This window comes from Danio aesculapii, chromosome 7, assembly GCF_903798145.1.
Source record: "Danio aesculapii chromosome 7, fDanAes4.1, whole genome shotgun sequence".
Classification (NCBI taxonomy): Eukaryota; Metazoa; Chordata; class Actinopteri; order Cypriniformes; family Danionidae; genus Danio; species Danio aesculapii.
This window is the reverse complement of record NC_079441.1, coordinates 6263307-6285806: the sequence shown is the minus strand read 5'-3', so window position 1 is coordinate 6285806 and position 22500 is coordinate 6263307. Positions and strand designations below refer to the sequence as shown.

At 35.9% G+C, this 22500-nt stretch overlaps 1 protein-coding gene across 1 annotated transcript in view; it reads left to right on the top strand.

Annotated features, from left to right (window-relative positions):
* Positions 1–21449, top strand: part of f13a1b (coagulation factor XIII, A1 polypeptide b) — a 36584-nt gene extending 15135 nt beyond the window's left edge. The window contains exons 4-15 of the mRNA XM_056460994.1: positions 2910–3158; positions 3438–3556; positions 5584–5691; positions 8130–8307; positions 10226–10364; positions 10772–10875; positions 11295–11383; positions 12790–12943; positions 15151–15426; positions 15793–15953; positions 17588–17724; positions 21062–21449. Coding sequence (XP_056316969.1) covers positions 2910–3158; positions 3438–3556; positions 5584–5691; positions 8130–8307; positions 10226–10364; positions 10772–10875; positions 11295–11383; positions 12790–12943; positions 15151–15426; positions 15793–15953; positions 17588–17724; positions 21062–21203 — 1856 coding nt within the window. The 3' untranslated portion in view covers positions 21204–21449. The remainder of the gene's footprint in view (positions 1–2909; positions 3159–3437; positions 3557–5583; positions 5692–8129; positions 8308–10225; positions 10365–10771; positions 10876–11294; positions 11384–12789; positions 12944–15150; positions 15427–15792; positions 15954–17587; positions 17725–21061) is intronic.
* The last annotated feature ends 1051 nt before the right edge of the window (positions 21450–22500 follow it).

Below are 22500 nucleotides of genomic sequence, written 5' to 3'. Positions count from 1 at the left end.
TTTTTTATTTAATCCGACTAAAGTCATAATTGAACTAAACAGAAATGGAATTAAGACATGTGGATTATGTATTTATTAGTGGCATTATTGAATAAACAAGATCAAGACATAATTTGATTCATAACATATATGACAAGATCCACATACATGAGTGTCAGTAAAGAACCACGCGCACACACACACACACACACACAGACATCATGAAATGCGGAAGGTTATTTTCTTTCCATTCGGCATGCGTTATTAAATTCAATTAAAACGGCACTCTTTCACGTTTCCTTACTTTTGTTGTACGTTTCAGATGACAAATCCACTAGAGGGCGCTTCTACATTTTTGCCAATCTGAAATATGTTACTTAGGGTGTGTTTTGTTGTACGTTTCAGATGACAAATCTACTAGAGGGCGCTGTCTACATTTTTGCTAATCTGAAAAATGCTCAGATACCCCAATTTGTCACGGGGCAAGACTGAAATGTTCATGAGTGAATGTGAAACTGCCGAACTGCAGTTAAAGTAAAAAAATTAAAGATGAAACACCCAAAATTACATGAGATTCTGCAGGAATCGTGAATAGCTTGGTGACACAACATTCAAAAAGCACTTCATGTAACACCTTAATTATTGTCTTATTCAGATTAGGGCAAATAATTATTACTGATGTCCATGTAAACATACTCAGTAGTGTCTTCAAAGTAAGTGAAAGATCCTGAAGGGCATCTTGCTGATTTGATATAGAAGGGTGTTTTTTTTGACCCGGTCCATTTTATTTGTATATATTATACTCGAACACATTAACTCTACAGGTGCCTGATAGTTAGCGGTGGAGCTAACGTTAATCATATTGTATAGTGAATGCATAAACATCGTCATCATAATTTACTCAAGTGCACACATCAAATTCTCACGCCCCCTTAATAGGTGCTGGCACCCCCCTCGTGGCACACGTTTTCACAGTTTGAAAACCCCTGCCCTAAGTAACGTATTTCAGATATGCAAAAATGTAGACAGCGCCCTCTAGTGAACTTGTCGTTTAAAACATGCAATGAAATGCACCTGGAGCAATGTATTTTGCATTTCTCAAAGGTGTAGGCTGAGGCACGTAATTCCAGTGAGCCTTTAATTAACTTTTACTAGCTTTAATTTCAGAATTGTTTTCTGGTGTATTTTTTGTTTGTTTGTTTGTTTATGCTTTTAATTTTTTTTCCATATACACCTGCAGCCTTTAAAAATACAGTTTTTGTGTAATAAATTATAGAGTTTTATTATAAATTAATCAATTATTCATATCTTAAAAATAATTGGTTTATCAGCTAATATTGTAACAATAATGCATCTCTAATAATAAACAGTTAATTTATGCATTTATTATGTTATAAATGACTATATTTACTATATTATAAATGATTTGTTATATGATTAAAGTTATAGTATAAAACAGCCTGATCTCACGAGAAAATGTAAGTATTTTACGTTTTGTCAGTTTGTCAGAATTCGTACGAGTTCAGTCGAACGAAATTGTACGATTTTAAAAAGGAGGCGTGGCACCTAACCCTACCCCTGAACCCAACCGTCATTGGGGGATGAGCAAATCGTACTAAATTGTACGAATTAGATCGCACAAATTCGTACGAATTAGCCACTAAATCAAAAAGTTACGAATTGCCGTGAGATTGTGTTGTATTAAACGTGTAGGACAAGTTAATGCAGATATAGTGAGTGATTTTGATTGTATTTAGTTTTTTGAGCTTAGTGAGTGCAGTTTTTCATGATTAATCTTCAGCACGTGCTTTGAGTTTGTCTTATCCATGCAAAATATCTGCAATGCAAAACAGATTCCATAAATGACACACTTCCTGTGTGCATTCTTAAAAGATTCTCTCTTTAATAACTTCTGTTGTTCCATTAAAGAACTTTGAAGTTCCACAGAGTTCCAGATTCTGCTTTAGAGTTTTAGGATGTTCTTCAAAGGCAATGATTCTTTTTAGGAATGTTTAATAAAGGGTACCTCATTGTCTCAGTGAGTCAAAAGTCACTTTATGCTTTCATTGTTTTAAAGCATACACATTTTTTGAAGTTTCCTTCTGCTTAAATTATCAGCTTCCCCCTTTTGCAATACCTAAGAATTATTTAAAGAGGGAAATTGTCCAGCGCAGCAGTAAATGTAATGCAGTGAGCACTTTTCACATTTAAATTTCAGAATAACGGCATGACTTGTGAAATTTCAGAGAGCCATCATCACTTTCTCTTCTCGTTGCCACACTTCCCTTCAGTGGTAAAACATTACTCACTTCCCTGTTTTCCTGATAATGATGAACAAATTCAAGCACCCAAATTTAAGGAAACTGAGCACAGGACCTACAGGAAGTCAGATTGATGGTCAGTTGTGTAAAGTGCCTCTTTGTCTCTCTGGTGTGAGTTTTTCTTTTTAAGCTTTATAACTTTAGAATGCATTGTTATCCATTTTAGTTTCAATGACGACGAAGCAATCTTTGTTGTGGTTTCTCTCTTTTCTCTTAATGAATCAAGCTCAGACTGGGGTTATGAATATCAGAAGAATATAATACTTTATTGGAATATTTCCCAAAAAAGCAGAGACGTCCATAAGCAGACCCATCTCTAGTCTCACTCCAGGACAATCCCATGTCCCTCAAATTTGCTATCCCCTTTATCCTTGCTTCCTACCACCTTTGTGTTTTCACAGCTGTTTAAATTTGATGCATTTTTTTGTTGTTGTTGGTAAAGCATCTGTTTAATAAAGCAAATGGACAGAAGTGTGTTCAGAAGCAAAGCTACAATACTTCTGTGGCCTCATCCAAGAGGCCTGTTCAGTTTGGTATATTAGTGAATGGTATAGTCTTTACTTGATATAAATATCTAAAATTGTGTTGTGATCTGCTGTTGTGCACCAGGACCTGTTCCTCAGTACAGTAAAGGCACCTACATTCCAGTCTTCCCCACTGCGAAGCGGCAGAGCGTTTGGAGCGGCCGGGTCATCGAAAGCAGTGAAAATGTGGTCACGATGGGCATCACTCCCTCAGCAGAGTGCATTGTGGGAAAATACATGACCTACATCGGTGTGGAGACACCCTACGGCATCCGCAGGACCAGGAGAGACCCAAACACTGACATCTACATCCTTTTCAACCCGTGGTCACCAGGTCAGAATTAAACATACAGAGATACTTACACTAAAACTAAAAATCTAACTTTACTTTTATTCCTTTAGCAGATGTTTATTAGGATTAAATAAACCCTTCAAATCATCAGAAAGCAAAGTATATAAATGTTTGTCAAGGCTAAATAGTTTTTTTCTTTTCTCCAAATATACTGCAAGCATGAAGATGTCTTTAATAAATGTAATTTTGGCTGTTTATTGGACTATATTCGTCCACATTTGAAAAAATAGTGGGCATATAAGAGTGTTGTTTCTTTCTCAGCTGATCCAGTGTTTCTGGATGACGTGGAGGAGCGTGAGGAGTGTGTTATGAATGAACTCGGGATAATCTATCATGGAGCATATGATGATGTGTCTGAACGTGCCTGGAACTACGGACAGGTGTGAAGGAAACCAGACAATCAAAGGATTTCTGCCAATTACATTTTCAGATTGACACATCTAATTGCATGTTTTCATATAATTTTATATATATATATGTGTGTGTGTGTGCGTGCGTGCGTGCGTGCGTGCGTGCGTTATTTTGTCCCACACAGTGAATGAAATACAATATGGAACCTACAGTGAGCGCTCAAAAACTGACATTTGCTGTTTCTTGCTGAAGCAAAGCAATTCTTGAGTTTTTGGGGGGGGCAACTTAATTGTTTTATATTCAATCCACTTTAATTTGTAAAAACGATTAAGTAAACTTAATTGATTTGTATTAGGACAACATGAAGGAATTGTGTGGAACCCAGCTTTTTTGTACAGTGTATATTATTATTATTATTATTATTATTATTATTATTATTATTATTATTATTATTATATTAAAAATGAACAAAACACTGCAACACAATTTTTTTTTCTGCAAATAAGTTTTTGTCTGGTTTCTACTTCTTCTAATATCAAAAATCAGGAACCATTTTCTACACTGTAAGAAATGATGGGTTCCACACAATTCCCATGTTGTCCCAACACAAGTCTATTAAGTTAACTTAATATTTTTTTTTACAAATTTAAGTCGATTGAACATAAAACAATAAAGTTGACCCAAAAAACCGTAAGAATTGTGTTGTCTCAACTCGGTAGTAGTCTGAACATGCAGCAAATATTGTTTTGTTTTCAGAAATAAAATGTTACATTTTTTTCCACTTACCTCATTGGCAAATTATTTTGCTTGTTTGCTTGTTGTAGAAACAAGACAACTTTTTTGTTGTGTATCAATTTCAATTTGAGCTAAATGTTTAATTTCAATATTTCATTGTGTTTTTAATAATAGTGTTACATTTAATGGTGAGTTTTAGATACTGAAAAAGCCATCAATGTAACTGTTATTTAATATCCCTAAATAATTAAATAACAGACTATAGCCCCTTTTTCACACATACAGACTTTTCCGGAAATTTACCGGCAATTTTCTGGAAAGGGATCATGTGTGAACAGGCCCGTTTTGAAAATACTGGTAAATCTGTTACAGCAATTTTCCAGAAATAGAACGTATTGGTAGTTTGCCGGAGGATTGTAGGAAATTGTAGGAAAGAGTGTGTTCACTATTAGAACAGGTTGGAGTGTGATTGCAAAGTGAATGGGGGGGGGGGGGGCTGGGTTAGTGGGTGATCGCAAAATGAAGAGCGAGCGGGGGGTGGGATTTGTCGATTGAGAAAGAGGGGCACCTCAGCCAATGAGGGCAAAGGGGCAGTGGCTCCAGCCACCGGGCCACCCCCCTGTGCACGGCCCTGAATCTCGGTATGCAAAAGTGTTCTTCCATATCTTTTTATAGAAGTTGTCCACAATATTCATTATTTGGTCTGTCTTTGGGACAAAAGCCGCTACATGAATGCTAAAGTTTTAAATAAAAGTGAAACCATCATGAAAAAGACGGACCCCCTTCATCTGTTTAATACAAGCGCAGCCGTTTAGCGCTTCATTTTTGGCTAATGATGTCAGAATTTTCTGGTAATTTGGAATAGATGTGTGAATGGTAATAATAATAATAATAACAATACATTTTATTTATATAGTGCCTTTCCAGAGCTTAAGGACACTTTACAAAGAATGTAACAAAAAGACATAGTACAAGCATATAAAAATGATCTCAGTTTTGTCCATGTTGAGTTTCAAAGAATTTGAGTTAACCCAATCATTAATGTCCTTCACACAAGCAGAGATTTTGGTCTTTTCCGGAAATATTCAGGAGCGTGCTTGTTTGTGTGAAACAGCACATATTTGAGTATACCAGAAAAGTAGTTCCGGAAATTTTCCGGATATTTACCAGTATCACTGTGAAGGGGGCTATTGTTTCTGTCTGAGAGACTGCATGAACTACATTCAAACATCTAGCTTTTAAAACCAGTTTAAAAAAATCTAATTTTACTGTATATTTCAAATTAACACTATTGCAATGGGCTGTGTTGTTTCTTTTCTAGTTTGAGTTTGGAGTTCTGGATGCGTGTCTGTTCGTGATGGATAAAGCTGATATGCCGCTGTCAAACCGAGGCGATGTCGTTAAAGTGACCCGCGTCGCTTCAGCAATGGTGAGAAACTGAAACACTCTAAACTACGGTGACTGAGAGAGCTCAAATGCACTGCAAGTAAAAAAAAAAACGCACTTTAGAAAAATCTAATTGAGAAAATGCCTTCATCAGTTTGACAACACACATTCTCACAAGACATGCAAATACAGAAATGCACTACAAATAGCGCAATATAACATGCAAATACAGAAATGCACTACAAATAGTGCAATATAACATGCAAATACAGAAATGCACTACAAATAGCGCAATATAACATGCAAATACGGAAACTCACTACAAATAGCGCAATATAACATGCAAATACAGAAATGCACTACAAATAGCGCAATATAACATGCAAATACAGAAATGCACTACAAATAGCGCAATATAACATGCAAATACAGAAACCCACTACAAACAGCGCAATATAACATGCAAATACGGAAACGCACTACAAATAGCGCAATATAACATGCAAATACGGAAACGCACTACAAATAGCGCAATATAACATGCATATACGGAAACGCACTACAAATAGCGCAATATAACATGCAAATACGGAAACGCACTACAAATAGCGCAATATAACATGCAAATACGGAAACGCACTACAAATAGCGCAATATAACATGCATATACGGAAACGCACTACAAATAGCGCAATATAACATGCATATACGGAAACGCACTACAAGTAGCGCAATATAACATGCAAATACGGAAACGCACTACAAATAGCGCTATATAACATGCAAATATACGTAAACGCACTACAAACAGCACAATATAACATGCAAATCCGTAAACGCACTACATATAGCGCAATATAACATGCAAATACGGAAACCCACTACAAACAGCGCAATATAACATGCAAATACGGACACCCACTACAAACCGCGCAATATAACATGCATATACTGAAACGCTCTACAAATAGCGCAATATAACATGCAAATACGGAAACACACTACAAATAGCGCAATATAACATGCAAATACAGAAACACACTACAAATAGCGCAATATAACATGCAAATACAGAAACACACTACAAATAGTGCAATAAAACATGCGAATACGGAAATGCTCTACAAATAGCGCAATATAACATGCATATACGGAAACGCACTACAAATAGCGCAATATAACATGCATATACGGAAACGCACTACAAATAGCGCAATATAACATGCAAATACGGAAACGCACTACAAATAGCGCAATATAACATGCAAATACGGAAACGCACTACAAATAGCGCAATATAACATGCATATACGGAAACGCACTACAAATAGCGCAATATAACATGCAAATACGGAAACGCACTACAAATAGCGCAATAAAACATGCAAATACGGAAACGCACTACAAATAGCGCAATATAACATGCATATACGGAAACGCACTACAAATAGCGCAATATAACATGCATATACGGAAACGCACTACAAGTAGCGCAATATAACATGCATATACGGAAACGCACTACAAATAGCGCAATATAACATGCAAATACAGAAACGCACTACAAACAGCGCAATATAACATGCATATACTGAAACGCACTACAAATAGCGCAATATAACATGCAAATACAGAAACGCACTACAAACAGCGCAATATAACATGCAAATACGGAAACGCACTACAAACAGCACAATATAACATGCAAATACGGAAACGCACTACAAATAGCGCAATATAACATGCATATACGGAAACGCACTACAAATAGCGCAATATAACATGCATATACAGAAACGCACTACAAATGGCGCAATATAACATGCAAATACGGAAACGCACTACAAATAGCGCAATATAACATGCAAATACGGAAACGCACTACAAATATCGCAATATAACATGCATATACGGAAACGCACTACAAATAGCGCAATATAACATGCATATACAGAAACGCACTACAAACAGCGCAATATAACATGCAAATACGGAAACGCACTACAAACAGCGCAATATAACATGCAAATACAGAAATGCACTACAAATAGCGCAATATAACATACATATATGGAAATGCTCTACAAATAGCGCAATATAACATGCAAATACGGAAATGCTCTACAAATAGCGCAATATAACATGCAAATACGGAAACGCACTACAAAAAGCGCAATATAACATGCAAATACGGAAATGCTCTACAAATAGCGCAATATAACATGCAAATACGGAAACGCACCACAAATAGCGCAATATAACATGCAAATATGGAAATGCTCTACAAATAGCGCAATATAACATGCAAATATGGAAATGCTCTACAAATAGCGCAATATAACATGCAAATACAGAAATGCTCTACAAATAGCGCAATATAACGTCAACTATTATATATTCGTCAACTATAACAAGGACGACTATAAAGTAACAAAACTAAAGCATGTTGTTGTTGTTGTGTGTTTACCGTCATCTGCACAGCTGAACTCTCGTGATGATGACGGAGTGTTGGTGGGAAACTGGAGTGGGGATTACATGTACGGAGTGCCACCGACATCCTGGACTGGCAGTGTTGAGATCCTGCTAGACTATGCCAACAGTAGTGGAACTCCAGTCTGCTATGCTCAGTGCTGGGTCTATGCCGCCGTCTTCAACACCTGTGAGAACTAGGATCAGTCATTTGATAATCACCTGATAATTATGTTTGGTTCCCAGAATGTTCAATTAACGTTTTTTTAAGGTTTGATTTTGAGGAAACGTTTAAAAAATTTTTAAGAGATTTTGATGTCAGTTTTTTGTTTGTAGAACTTTATTGTAATGCTCTGTCAATGTTAGTTTTTGATTCCCAGAGTATTATTTTTAAGGTTTGATTTTGGTTAGCCGTGAATGTTCATTACGAGATTTTAATGTTTTTGGTTTGCAGAACGTTATTCTAATGTTCCCAGTATGTTCTTGTAACTGTTTCTTCACAAAACATTTCCGGAATATTCTGTCAATGATAGTTTTTGATTCTCAGAATGATGTTTTTAAGGTTTGATTTTAATTAGTCGGGAAGGTTTTCTTTACAAAATTTGGATGTTCGTTTTTTGGTTTGTAGAGTGTTGTTCTTCACAGAATGTTCCCAGGATGTTCTGTCAGCATTAGTTTTGGATTCACATAATGCTGTTTTTAAGGTTTAATTTGGTTGGCAAGGAACGTTTTTTCTATAGATTCTCTATATGAGATTGTAATGTTAGATTTTGGTTTTTGGTTGGTGGAATGAGAATGAACCTTCTGGGGACCAAAAACTTAAAATGACAGAATGTAATTTTTAAAGTTTGATTTTGGTTGGCCATGATAGTTTTCATTACAAGGTTTCAACGTTAGTTTTTGGTTTGTAGAACGTTGTTCCTATGTTATTCCTCACAGAATATTTCCAGAACATTTTGTCAGTGTTAGGTTTTGATAGCCAGAATGTCATTTTTTAAGTTTTGATTTTGTTTGGCCATGAAAGTTTTCATTACAAGATTTTAATGTTAGCTTTTAGTTTGTAGAATGTTATTCTAATGTTCCCAGAATGTTCTATCAATGCTAGTTTTTGATCCCCAGAATGTTCTTCATAAGGTTTCATTTATATTAGCCAGGAAAGTTTTTGTGTATGAGAATAGAATGTTGGTTTTTGGTTTGTAGAAAGTTATTCCAACGTTATTCTTCACATAATGTTCCTAGAATGTTCTGTTAACGTTGGTTTGAAAACAGTGAAAACTCTGTCGGTTGGGTTTAGGGAAGGGGGTGGGTGGGAGTATCGGTCAGTCAACAATGGTCTCTGTTGGATTTATTCAAAAACAGCAGGCGCGAATGGAACTCGTGAGAGAAATTTGAACATTAATAAAAAAACTAGCATTGATAGAACATTCTGGGAACATTAGAATAACGTTCTACAAACTAAAAAACTAACATTGAAATCTTCTAATGAAAACTTTCATGGCCAAACAAAATCAAGCCTTACAAAATTACATTCTGGGCTTCAACCTAACACTGACAAAACATTTTGGAAATATTCTGTTAACGTTGGTTTTTGATTCAGAGAAAGTTCTTTTGAAGATTTGGTTTTGATTCACCAGGAAAGTTTTTTTTTTTTTTTTTACAAAATTAGAATGTTAATTTTTGGTTTGTAGAATGTTATTCTAATGTTATACTCCACAGATTGTTCCCCGACTGTTCTGTCATTGTTAGGTTTTGATCCCCTAGAACTTTCTTTTTAAGGTTTGATTTTGGTTGTCCATGAAAGTTTTTATTACAACATTTAGGTTAGAATTAGGGTAGAATTATAAAATTATAGAATGGTGTTCTCAGATTAATGCAGAGTATTTAATTTTAAACAATAAAAAATAATAAATCCAGAACGTTCTCTTATGGTTATTTTTAGGTTATTATTTTGCAAATATATCAAAAAATGTGTTATTTTTATTGCAATGTTATTGTTTGGTTCTTTAAAAAAAGAACAAATAGAAATCAAAAACTAAGGTTTGGGCAATGTTATATGTTTCTATGAGTAGGTCAAATGATTGTATGATTTTGTGTCTTCTCCTCCACAGTCCTGCGTTGTCTCGGGATCCCCAGCAGAGTTGTGACCAACTTTTTCTCTGCCCACGACAATGACGGCAACTTAAAGATGGACATAATCCTGGATGAAAATGGGAAACTAGACCGGAACCGCACCAAAGACTCCATCTGGTTTGAGTTCACTTACACATCATTTGCATTATGTCGCATTGTAATATTAAAACCCACTTAAGCTAAAGAAATATAGTATAGTTACTTTAGTAGTTAAAGTTAGTATAAAGTTAGTTACTTAGTATAAAGCTCAGTTAAAAACACAATTGTTGATAAGTGTTGTTAAAAACCATAAAATCAAAAAGAACATACATGTAATTACAAAAAAGCTAAGTTAGCTAATGCTGCAGACTTTCAAAATGCATTTTTTACACTTGCTTTCAGTAGTGTTTGTGCCCCAAAATAAAAGAAATTAGCTTTTTTTTCTAAGTGTAATACTGCAATTGAATTCCTTATTTATTCACAAGCCTCCATTAATTTCCCTTCAGCTGCAGTTGGTGTTATATTTGCTTTCTGTTCGTCTGCAGGAATTATCATTGCTGGAACGAGTGCTACATGGCCAGGCCTGATCTGCCTTCAGGGTTTGGAGGTTGGCAGGTTGTGGATGCGACACCACAGGAGACCAGCGATGGTATAACACACACACGCTCGTACATATATTTACACACTCATACTGTCAAACATACTCAGACAAACACACACAGGTTTGTTTTGTGAATTGTGGGGACATTACATGGGTTTACATTATTTTATAATGTAAACTGCAAGCTGTATTTTCTATTGCCCAACCCCATCCCTATCCCTAAATCCAACCCTCAAAGGAAACAGTGTGCTGTTTTACTATCTGGAAGAAAAAAAAACCAAAACCATCAATTCTGAATGATTTTTAAGCTTGTCGAGAAATAAGGAAGGTCCTCATAATTCACTTGTGTCATACATATCTATGTCGTTATACAGAGTTGTGTCCTGTTATGTCACAAAAACATATACACACACACACACGCTCTTGTTTCTAGTTGTGTGATGTTACTGTGGCTGGTCTTCTGTCAGGTATGTTCAGGTGTGGACCTGCATCTGTTGCTGCCATAAAACACGGCCAGATCTGCTACCCTTTTGATGCCCCCTTTGTGTTTGCAGAGGTAATGCTACTGTAACTGCCGTATATGCTTATATTATATTACTATATAATACATAACATTACAGTTACTACTGTACATGAAAGCTATTCCATTTTGGCCATTAAACCTTAGAGAACCATTGCAAAACATTTAAAAACAATATAATAATGCAGATTTGGCTAGACGTGAGTTTAAATCACAGGTCTGTACATCAGGTGATAAACCATGGTTAAATGTCTGGAAAGAAGAAAAAAAAACATGGATGCAGTCCATGATAATAATGACTTGCATTTATTCTTCTGTAGCACTGCTTTGTAGTCGAGCAAGTCCATGAATAAAACAAGATTGAGTTCCTATTGATACAAATCCTCAATGATGAAATATATGAAGGGAAAATAGTCTTCTATTCTACTGAAGAAATGTATGTCATCTAAAATAGGAATACGCCACTCTTAATTCGATTTGTGTTTATGACGATTATGACTTTCAGCATATCTCAAGTGCTATTACATCATGTGGAAACATACAAGATTCATTTGTGTGGCAGCCGTTGTAGCATTTCTGTGAACAAAAAAAAAAGTGGTTATGTGATGCATACAACACCGAGGCCATTCTGGGTAGCCAAGTGTGTGCAAAGCACTTGATTTGCAGTTCAAATCTTTATTGCTGATTTCCCCCTCACACTGTATTATATTAACATCACAACTCACAAGACAATTTTTCAACTCAATGAGAAATCTTGTCGCGATTTAATCTCACAAAATCTCATAACACATGGCAACTTTACATTACCAATACAAGAAAACTTGTCATAAATCTGTCATAAACATGATTGCCTTGCAGCCATTATAAATGTTCAATTCAATTCAATTCACCTTTATTTGTATAGCGCTTATACAATGTAGATTGTGTCAAAGCAGCTTCACATAAAAGGTCATAGTAAATTGGAACAGTGTAGTTCAGTTTTTAGTGTTTTAGTTTAGCTCAGTTAAATGTGGTTTAAAATCACTACTGAGAGTCCAAACACTGAAGAGCAAATCCAACGATGCGTAGCTCTACAGATCCCGAACCATGCAAGCCAGTGGCGACAGCGGAGAGGGAAAAAAACTTCACTAATTGATGAAAGTGAAGAAAAAAAACCTTGAGAGAAACCAGACTCAGATGGGCACGACCAAATGTCATTAATTCTATAACAACGTTATAATATTACAACGTTATAATACAACAATATTTTTTTACCTCAACTAAAGGGGTTCAAGCTAAATTTGTCATTAAAATGTCATTAAATATTAGTGACGCTCGTAACACGAGATCTCGTCACACCCCTAGTTACAACCTTTCATGGTTTTTATCATTTCTAACTTACGAGGAGGATACATGTGTACATACTGTACCTCTTACTCCATTTGTCTTGTATATTTCCGTAGGTGAACAGTGACGTGGTCTTTTATCGTAGACGTAAAGACGGTATTCTGGAAGTCGTAAAGGTGAATCAGACTCATGTGGGCCGAATGGTCCTGACCAAAGCTGTGCTGCACAGTGGACGTCGAGACATTACAAACCAGTACAAGTTCCCTGAAGGTGAGAGAAGCTGCTCTTAGATATAAAAAACATCTCTTAAACAGTTTCATTCTCAATAGAATAGAATAGTGATAATTTGTTGTGTAGCTGTAAGGACTTTAAGTTTACAACAATTGCAAGGATTCAAATATCCTTTATACATTCAATTTATTCCATATCAATTTATTCTATATATATATTGTGTGTCTGTGTGTGTGTGTCTTGATAGTCAACACCTGTTTGTAATCAGAATTTTAACTGAAACTGGTGTGTGATTGCAGGGCATAATGGGACATGTAGTTCAGGTGAATGACAGGGAGTGTTCTCCAGCGATCCACGATTACAAGTGTTTTGTCATGGAAAAGTATCTTCAGGGTCCTCCAAGAGTCTCTTTAGCAATATTTATTATCAGTCTTCAAAAGCATTTCTTTGTGTTCGCTTTTTGGGTTGTTAGCTGTCGGGTCGCCCTTAAATTAAGACAGTTTTTAATGATTTTTCATCAAGCTATGATGTTTCTGTAATACCACCTTCTTAGCTGTAAAAATTAGGGAGGAAGTGCATCCAGGCGTTATCGCAGAATATAGGCTTGCAGGTCTATCATCACAAAGCTGAGCACTGTTGCGTATGACTAAAGGGCTTTATTCTGTGAAAACAACCTCCTGGATGTACTTTATCCAATACACTAACCTATGTATTATTCAATCACAGTTTCGAACAGCGGCGTGAACGATAACCATAGACAGTTATAGTCAGAATTATTAGCCCCCCTTTGATTTTTATTTTTATTTTTTAATTTTTTAAATATTTCCCAAATGATGTTTAACAGAGCAAGGAAATTTTCACAGTATGTCTGATAATATTTTTTCTTCTGGAAAAAGTCTGATTTGTTTTATTTTGGTTAGAATAAAAGCAGTTTTTTATTTTTTAAAAAACATTTTAGGTCAAAATTATTAGCCCCTTTAAGCAATATATTTTTTCGATAGTCTACAGAACAAACCATCATTATACAATAACTTGCCTAATTACCCTAACCTGCCTAGCTAACCTAATTAACCTAATTAAGCCTTTAAATGTCACTTTAAGCTGTATAGAAGTGTCTTGAAAAATATCTAGTCAAATATTATTTACTGTCTTCATGCCAAAGATAAAATAAATCAGTTATTAGAGATGAGTTATTAAAACTATTATGTTTAGAAATGTGTTGAGAAATATTTTCACCGTTAAACAGAAATTAGGCACAAAAAAACCAAGGGCGCTAATAATTCTGACTTCAACTATAAATAAATATATAAATCAGATGTGCATGTACAGTAGTCCCTTGTTATTCGCGAGAGTTACGTTCTAAAAATAACTCGCAGTAGAAAAATCCACCAAGTAGTCAGCTTTTCCTTTTTTTTTTTACAATTATTATAGATGTTTTAAGGCTGTAAAACTCACCACTACACACTTTATACACTTTTCTCAGACAGGTACTAACATTTTCATCCTTTTCTCTCTCATTAAACACTCTCAAAGTTTAAACATTCATAGAAAAAACAAAGATCAAAACCATATTTTATCTTCATTTATTTACTCTGTAATGGCGCCCTACAGCCACATAACTTCTACCTTACTTTAGCATGTACAGAAGTTCAACTTTTTGTGCGATGGTTAGCATCTTCCTCTGCCTTTTGGGTGCTACCGCAGGTGCCTTTGACGGTGCAGAACGTTTCGTCAACATTGTGAGTCCAGCACTTCAGAGTCACACTGCTAGGAATTGAAGATTCATGTACATTTGGCAAGCTGAATGCATTCTATACTGTACAGTAGACACTGCATAGAGGAGATTGATTGACAATGGACTACAGTCAATCAAGATGCAGAACACAATGTGCTGTAGAAAAAAAAGCATGTCAAATTACACAAACAATCTGCTGGGAAAAGTGAACCGCATTATAGCGAGGGGCCACTGTATACAAGATGTTTAGTGTGCAGATGAAACTGTGTTGTGATTATTGTGGTTTTAAACTGGGAATAACATACCTTGGAGTGCTGCGACTGACCAATCAGAATCCAGCATTCCAGATTGCTTTGTAATAAGGTAAGATAAGTAAACACACATAGGAAATGCTGTTTTTTCCTAGATGTGTTCCTAACTGAATGTGCCATAGTTGCCAAACAGATAAGCTAGGAATTTAAAGTTTGCTTCTTTCTGTATTACACCCCCTGAGACACTCTAATTTCCTCAGGGAGCCCGGAGGAGAGGCGTGTGCTGGAGAAAGCAGAGGAGTTCGGCTGTCAGCGGGAGAAATCCTCTCCTGCTCTGAGCGATGTGGACGTGGAGATCCACAGTCTGGATGTTAATGTTGGGGAAAACTTTGACGTGACGCTGCAGTTCACCAACCGCAGTGACCAGCGCCGCACGGCAGACGTCTACATCACCGGGACAGTGGTGTATTATACTGGAGTCCCGAGTGGAGAGGTCGTGTTTAAGACTCCCAAAGTTAAACTAGAGGCAATGCAGAGTGAGTACATGTAGGAGAGCGAGAGCAGGGCTGGGTGTTAGAACATATTTGTTGAGGACAATCAAATGTATACCCTTTAAAGGGGCTGTATGTAGTCTTCTGAAGCATAAAAACAGGACACACGGTCACCCTACAATACTGTAGATACTAAAGTTACATTTTTTTGGGCATGATACATCCCTTTGCCTTTTTTTATTTTTCAAGTACTGTACAAGATTAATTCTTTGGCTTTTAAAAGGCATTTCAGTTCATCAAAATGAGCACTGATTGAAATGGAATAATCAACAGCCCAGCCCTATGAGAGAGATGTGTGTGAAATATGATGCTGTTCCTGCATTAACTGCTGCCTCCTGCTGGTGATGACAGGTAAAGAGGAGAAAGTGCTGGTCCGCAGCGAGGACTACATGAACAAGCTGGTGGAGCAGAGAAACATCCACTTCATCGCTACGGGGAAGATTAAAGAGACTGGACAGATCATCACAGCCATGAAAGTCATCGCAATGCACCATCCCAAACTCACCGTCAAGGTCAGACTCTATACTGTTAATTCTCATAAACATTAAAACCACATTGAGTTTGAGGGATCTGCAGTTAATACTCAATATAAATAAACAAAACCTAATAAAAACATACTTAATTTTAATTAACTGACACCAGAGAACAATGATTAATAATATATGTCAATTTAATTAAGTAGTAACTGATTAAAATCTAAAGAGGTGCTAATTTTTTCAATATTGCAGGTTTAATTGAATATAAAAAAAGGTGAATATTTTAGGTTAAAGGTGAACATTTTAGGTTAAATGTGAATATTTTAGGTTAAATGTGAATATTTTAGGTTAAAATCTCTATTGGGAGTATGTTTAAACAAATAAATCAAATATATTTAAAGACACATGGCTTGTTATAGTATCCATCCAGCCTTAAAAATAGGCTTGTGTTTTTTATTTCGGCCCAAAAGCAAGGTTATTTTTCTTAACCCATTGGCAGTTTATTCAGCTTGTTTGACTTACAGGTTTTAACAATCGTTTTGCTACCAATTTCAAAACCCAGGACTCAAAATTCACAACTATTGACAATTTTTACAAAACTCTTAACACCTAAATTCAAATGCTTGGATATGATACGACTGTAAGTGAAAGATACACCTTTAAAATAACACAATTTAACATCAAATTAATTCCGTTTCAAAATGCAAGTCACACATCTGAAATAACTTTGTGTACTTAAAATGATTTAACTATGAACTGATACAGGTGTTAAAAACGATAAGTTACTGTTGCGTTACTTTTAACGTATGTACTAGATTACGTGTTTAGATGATGAAAGTTTCAGGATAAATCAAGTGACAACTGTAAGCACAGAAGATGACCCAGCTGGACTACATTCGCTATATTTCATCATTATTTTCATCATTATACAACTTTTACAGACAATGTTTTCATATTTGATATTACTGTATGCAAGAAAACCCAGCATGACAGCTGACCAATGTTAGGCCTGGGTTGGCCAGAAGGTTGTGACGTCAAGGTTCTGAAATTGGTGGCAGTATGATTGTAAAATACTAATTCTGACTTATTTCAGAATCATTAATTCATTTTCCTGCGGCTTAGTCCCTTATTTATCAGGTGTCGCCACAGCGGAATGATCCGTCAACTATTCTTGCATATGTTTTACATAGTGGATGTCCTTTCAGCTGCAACCCAGTACTGGGAAACACCCATACACACTCGCATTCACACACTTATACACTATACAGCTAATTTAGTTTCTTCAATAACACCTGGAGGAAACCCACGCCAACATAGGGAGAACATGCAAACTCCACACAGAAACGGCAACTGACCCAGCCGGGACTTGAACCAGCGATCTTCTTGCTGTGAGGGGACCACTAAGCCACAGTGCCACCTTTCATTTCAGAATACAAAACTATATTTTTGGCTTGTCAAGAAAATGCTTATTGATTTATTATACTTTAGATATTGAGACAGCAAATGAGACATACACTTTAAGTACGTTTCAAGCATTTTTTTGTTTGGTTTTTAAAGATGTATTGAGACACGTTTTTGTGAGTGGAATGTAAATGAGTCTGCTGCCCTCTGCTGGTGGATTAGACACATTTTCAAATCTCTCTCTTTCTCTCTCTGTCTTTTCACTGTAGGTCACAGGCTCTCCGAGAGTGAGTGAGGAAATGTACGTGTCTGTTGAGTTCACAAACCCTTTCAAGTTCAGTCTGGAGAACGTGGATCTGCGTGTGGAGGGTCCCGGAGTCCTGCCCTTCAAATACAAGCAGTACAGGTGAAAAACTGATCAATTTTCTTCAACGTCAGGTAATACATGTAATAATCAGATTTACACAACAGATTTCAATTGCTTTGGATAATCTGACTACTAATCACAATATTGATATTAGGGTAATTTTTACAGGTAAGTTAATAATTAATGTTTGACAAAAAAAACAACAACAACAACAGCCTGTTAACCTATTAACTTCCTATTAAATCGTTTTGAACCATTTGGTGCTGTGTGAAACAACCAACACAAATACAACAGTCTGAATATTCTTAGCACTCTAAAAGGTTAAATAATATTCAATTATTCATGGGGTTTTGAAGTGCCCACATTAACAGTTTCATGCAGGTTACATGTATTCATTTAGCAAACACTTACATTTTTTTTATCATAGGCGATTTACTAATGAAAAGGATAGAAGCACTTCAGATCACCAGAAAAGCAGCAATATATAGTTTAGCAGTATGTACATAAATAATTGTTTAATATAGAACAGAGAGAGAGAGAGATTTGATTTAAATTAGTCTTTATTTCATACCATTTCAAAAAGACAAGTAACAAACTCCAGCCATTTTGTAAATATTAGTTCTTCAGCTTTAACAGAGCACAACATATCTTTGTAAATCCTCAAGCTTTCAAATTCTTCAATAATATTGACATTCGTATAAAATAGGACATCAAAATAAGTTTTCACTTTGTAGGATTGGGTTTTAACCACAGCGGTTCGAACTGTAGTTCTGCCGAATGACTAAAAAGTTATCGGTATTGATGGTAAAAAACTGTACATTCTAGTCAAACCATCCTTCTGCAATCTTATACCAAAAACAGAAATAAGGGCAGTATTAATAGCTATAAATGTGGGAGAGCGTTGATATTATGTGATTGTATTGTATTGCAATATGGAGCAATTAAGTGTTGATGTTAAAAGTAATTCACAAATACTTGATAATGAAATGATTTAATGACAATAATTCTCTATGGTTACAACTGAATTAATTACAAATAACTGTATAAAATTATCAAATATGAAATAATAAAACATATGATATAAATTGTACCCAGCTTAAATGTTAAATTAAAGTTACCAGAGGTAGAAGGAGAGACAGGGGGAGGGAGAGAGAGACAAAGAGAGCAGGCCCAGAAGTTAGCCTGATTACAGTAGAGTCAGAGAAGATTCAGAGGATGAGAGGAGCAGAGGAGGAAAGCAGACCAGGAAAAGACAGGCCAGGAAAAGAAAAGAGGCAGAGCAGCATTTTACCACCTATTTTGTATCTTTCTTGACCATGTGACTAAAGCCCAAATACTGAGACATTCAAACTGACCAATCAACATGTGACCACATCGTAAAACCCCCAAAGTCCACATATCAGGCCCTGATCTTATCAGTATCTGCCTTTGGAGTCAGTATGGACCTTCTTGAGTCAAAAATACATGTTTTGTCATATAAACAAACGCATATAATAATTTAGCCTCTTACAACTTTAATTAATTTCTAAAACTTGTGCCACATCTTGACAAACTTTACCCTCTATCCTAAAAGCAGCTATATGTGGATGCTCTGACAAGTCTAGGAGAGTTTAGCAGTGTGTACATATTGAATTCTTATTATAGATGGATGGATGAGAATCAGAATCTGTTTTATTGCCAAATGTGCTTCACACACACACACACACACAAGGAATTTGTTTTGGCTACAGAAGCTTCCAGTGTACAAAAAGTGACAAGTGACAACACAAAATAAATAAATATGGAAAAAGAAAGACGATAAACATTAAACAGAGATGCAGTTAGTCAAAAGAATCTGGATGTTAATTTGTGTGTACAGATTTGTTATAAATATACAGGTTATAAGGTGCTGTGTACAAATACGAATGTAGAAGGTATTGCATTGTATATTGATATAAGGTGCTGTGTACAAGTGTGTATGAGAAAGTATTGCACATATTTATTGCACAGTAGGGGAATATTTAACTGTTCATAAGGTAGACAGCCTGAGGAAAGAAACTTTTCCTGTGTCTGGCTGTTTTTGTGCTTGGTGCTCTGAAGCGCCGACCAGATGGTAACGGATGGATGGATATGATGGATGGATAGGATGGATGGACGGATGGATATAGACAGATAGATATGCAGATGGTATTATATCACGCTGCATCCAATCATATCAATCCATCATCTATATTTATCAGTCTGTTTATCCATTCAACCTATCTATATCTATCTACCCACCTCTTGCATTTAAATGTTACTATATTCATCCATCCATCCATCAATCCATCATTCAGATCAATGCATCTGTATATCCATTCAACCTATCCACATCTATCATTCAAATCTATCGAACTCCATCCATCCATCACTATCTTTTCATCCATTCATAGACAGGAATAGTAGAATAGAAAAAGCTATTGTTGAAGGATCCAACAATAAAACAAACAAAAAAACTCAGCTGCTCATGTAGAGCTAGAGGTCCTTCCGCTAGCAGGGGAACTGTATTATCACTTCTTTTTTTTTACTACAGGGCTGTGTAGATCCTGATTGGTTAATCAACATTAAATGCTGTGTAGTTATTTTCATATAAATGCACTATTAAAGTAGTTCCGGCAGGTTTTGAGTGCATTGCAGCTCCATTTCACTATGCTGAATGATTTGAGTTATTTTACCGCTACGACTGTCAAAAATCACATTGAAAACATTATAAAACACAACAGAATGCTTTGTTTGGGGTGGGAGAGGGGAGGGGGGGGGTGTAGTGAACTAGCAATAACATGTCATGAGGTAGTGTGACTGCTAGAGGGGGTCCTTAGCTAATAAGAAGCCTTCCACTGAGAGTTCGACAGAGCAGTGTGTTGCTGTCCTAGCCGGATCCACCTCATGTATTTTGTGTGCCGCATCTGTCAAATAAACAGCCTCAAATTACATCCATCTGCCTCCATATTCTACTGCCTCATAGAATATTACAGGAGGGGGGGCATTTTTAGCAGTGGGAACTGTAGTATAAGCAGAATAATAGAGTTCATTACATTAAATTATAAAAAAAAAAAGCACCCCTAAGCTGCATCACTATTTTTTAGTAATTCAATAGCTTGTCATTTATTATTCCTAGCATCTTGTGCTGAATATTGGCACATACACTGAAAAAAAAAATTACTAGTTGGATTTACATTTTTTTTTAAGGTAACTGCTTGCAAACAGTTCATATGGACTTAAGTTTAGTAATGCTCAACTTTATTTGTATGTTTAAATTCAGCCCGTATAAAGTGTTTGCAACCACTTACCTTAAATCAATGCAGTAAATCCAATGAAAGAGTTTTATCTCAGTGTGTCTGTGTGATGTGTTTTTCAGTGTGATTGCTCCAGGCACCTCTATAACGTGGACGGAGGCGTTCAGCCCTCGACGGGCCGGATCTACTAAAGTGTTTGCCAAACTAGACTGTGCTGCTCTCAGACAGGTGTACGGAGAGACGGAGCTCACCGTCCAAGAATGAAGACGGGAAACTGACATCTGTAGTCTATGACCAAAGAGAATTTGCATGTAAACTCCAGCACTGCATGTACTCCAGAGAAGCATCATATTGCTGCATGTTACCAGTGCCTTATATTACTGTATGTTTAGTTAAATAGTTATCACAGTTTATATTGTCATTTAGCTATACTTGTCTTTTATGTAAGAAGAGTAGTGCTGTACTGCATAGAAAATAAACTGTCAACAAAAAAAGAGTTTGTTTTCCATGAACATGACATCTTATTAAGCACAGAACTCATTTTATAAAAACCCGTCATACTTTACAATGAGGTTGTATTAGTGCAATTATTAACACGAACAAACTATGAATAAAACATTTATCACAGTATTTATTCACCTTTTTGTTAGGGATATACATTTGTTCATTCTTAGTTGATTAACTGATGTTAACAAAAACAAATTTGGATTGTTGCATTAGCAAATGTTGAACTATGATTAATAAATGCCGTATTGTTCTTTATAGTTAATGCATTAACAATAACTAATGATATCTTTTTGTAAAGCTTGACCAAGAAAAGTTTAAAAGTAAAAATTCCTTCTCAACTCTTTTTAAAGAGGGGATTTTGTTTATGAGAGTAATGCATTTCTAATGTGAGGTGGAAATGCAAACTTGTGTGGGAAAATGCAACAACTGGAGCAAGGATTTTTATCTCTCCAGGATTGTCCTGGCTGGGTCAGTTGGCATTTCTGTGTGGAGTTTGCATGTTCTCCCCGTGTTCATGTGGGTTTACGGCCCGCATCCCTCCTCCATCCGGCCACTAAAAGCATCTAGCCCAACCCACACAATTTAACATCAAATTAATTCCGTTTCTAAATGCAAGTCACACATCTGAAATAACTGTGTATTCCTGTGCTTAAAATGATTTAACTATGAACTGATACAGGTGTTAAAAACGATAAGTAACTGTTGCGTTACTTTTAACGTATGTATTAGATTACGTGTTTAGATGATGAAAGTTTCAGGATAAATCAAGTGACAACTGTAAGCACAGAAGATGACCCAGCTGGACTACATTCGCTATATTTCATCATTATTTTCATCATTGTACAACTTTTACAGTCAATGTTTTCATATTTGATATTACTGTATGCAAGAAAACCCAGCATGACAGCTGACCAATGTTAGGCCAGGATTGACCAGATGGTTGTGACGTCAAGGTTCTGAAATTGGTGGCGGTATGATTGTAAAATACTAATTCTGACTTATTTCAGAATCATTCATTCATTTTCCTGCGGCTTAGTCCCTTATTTATCAGGTG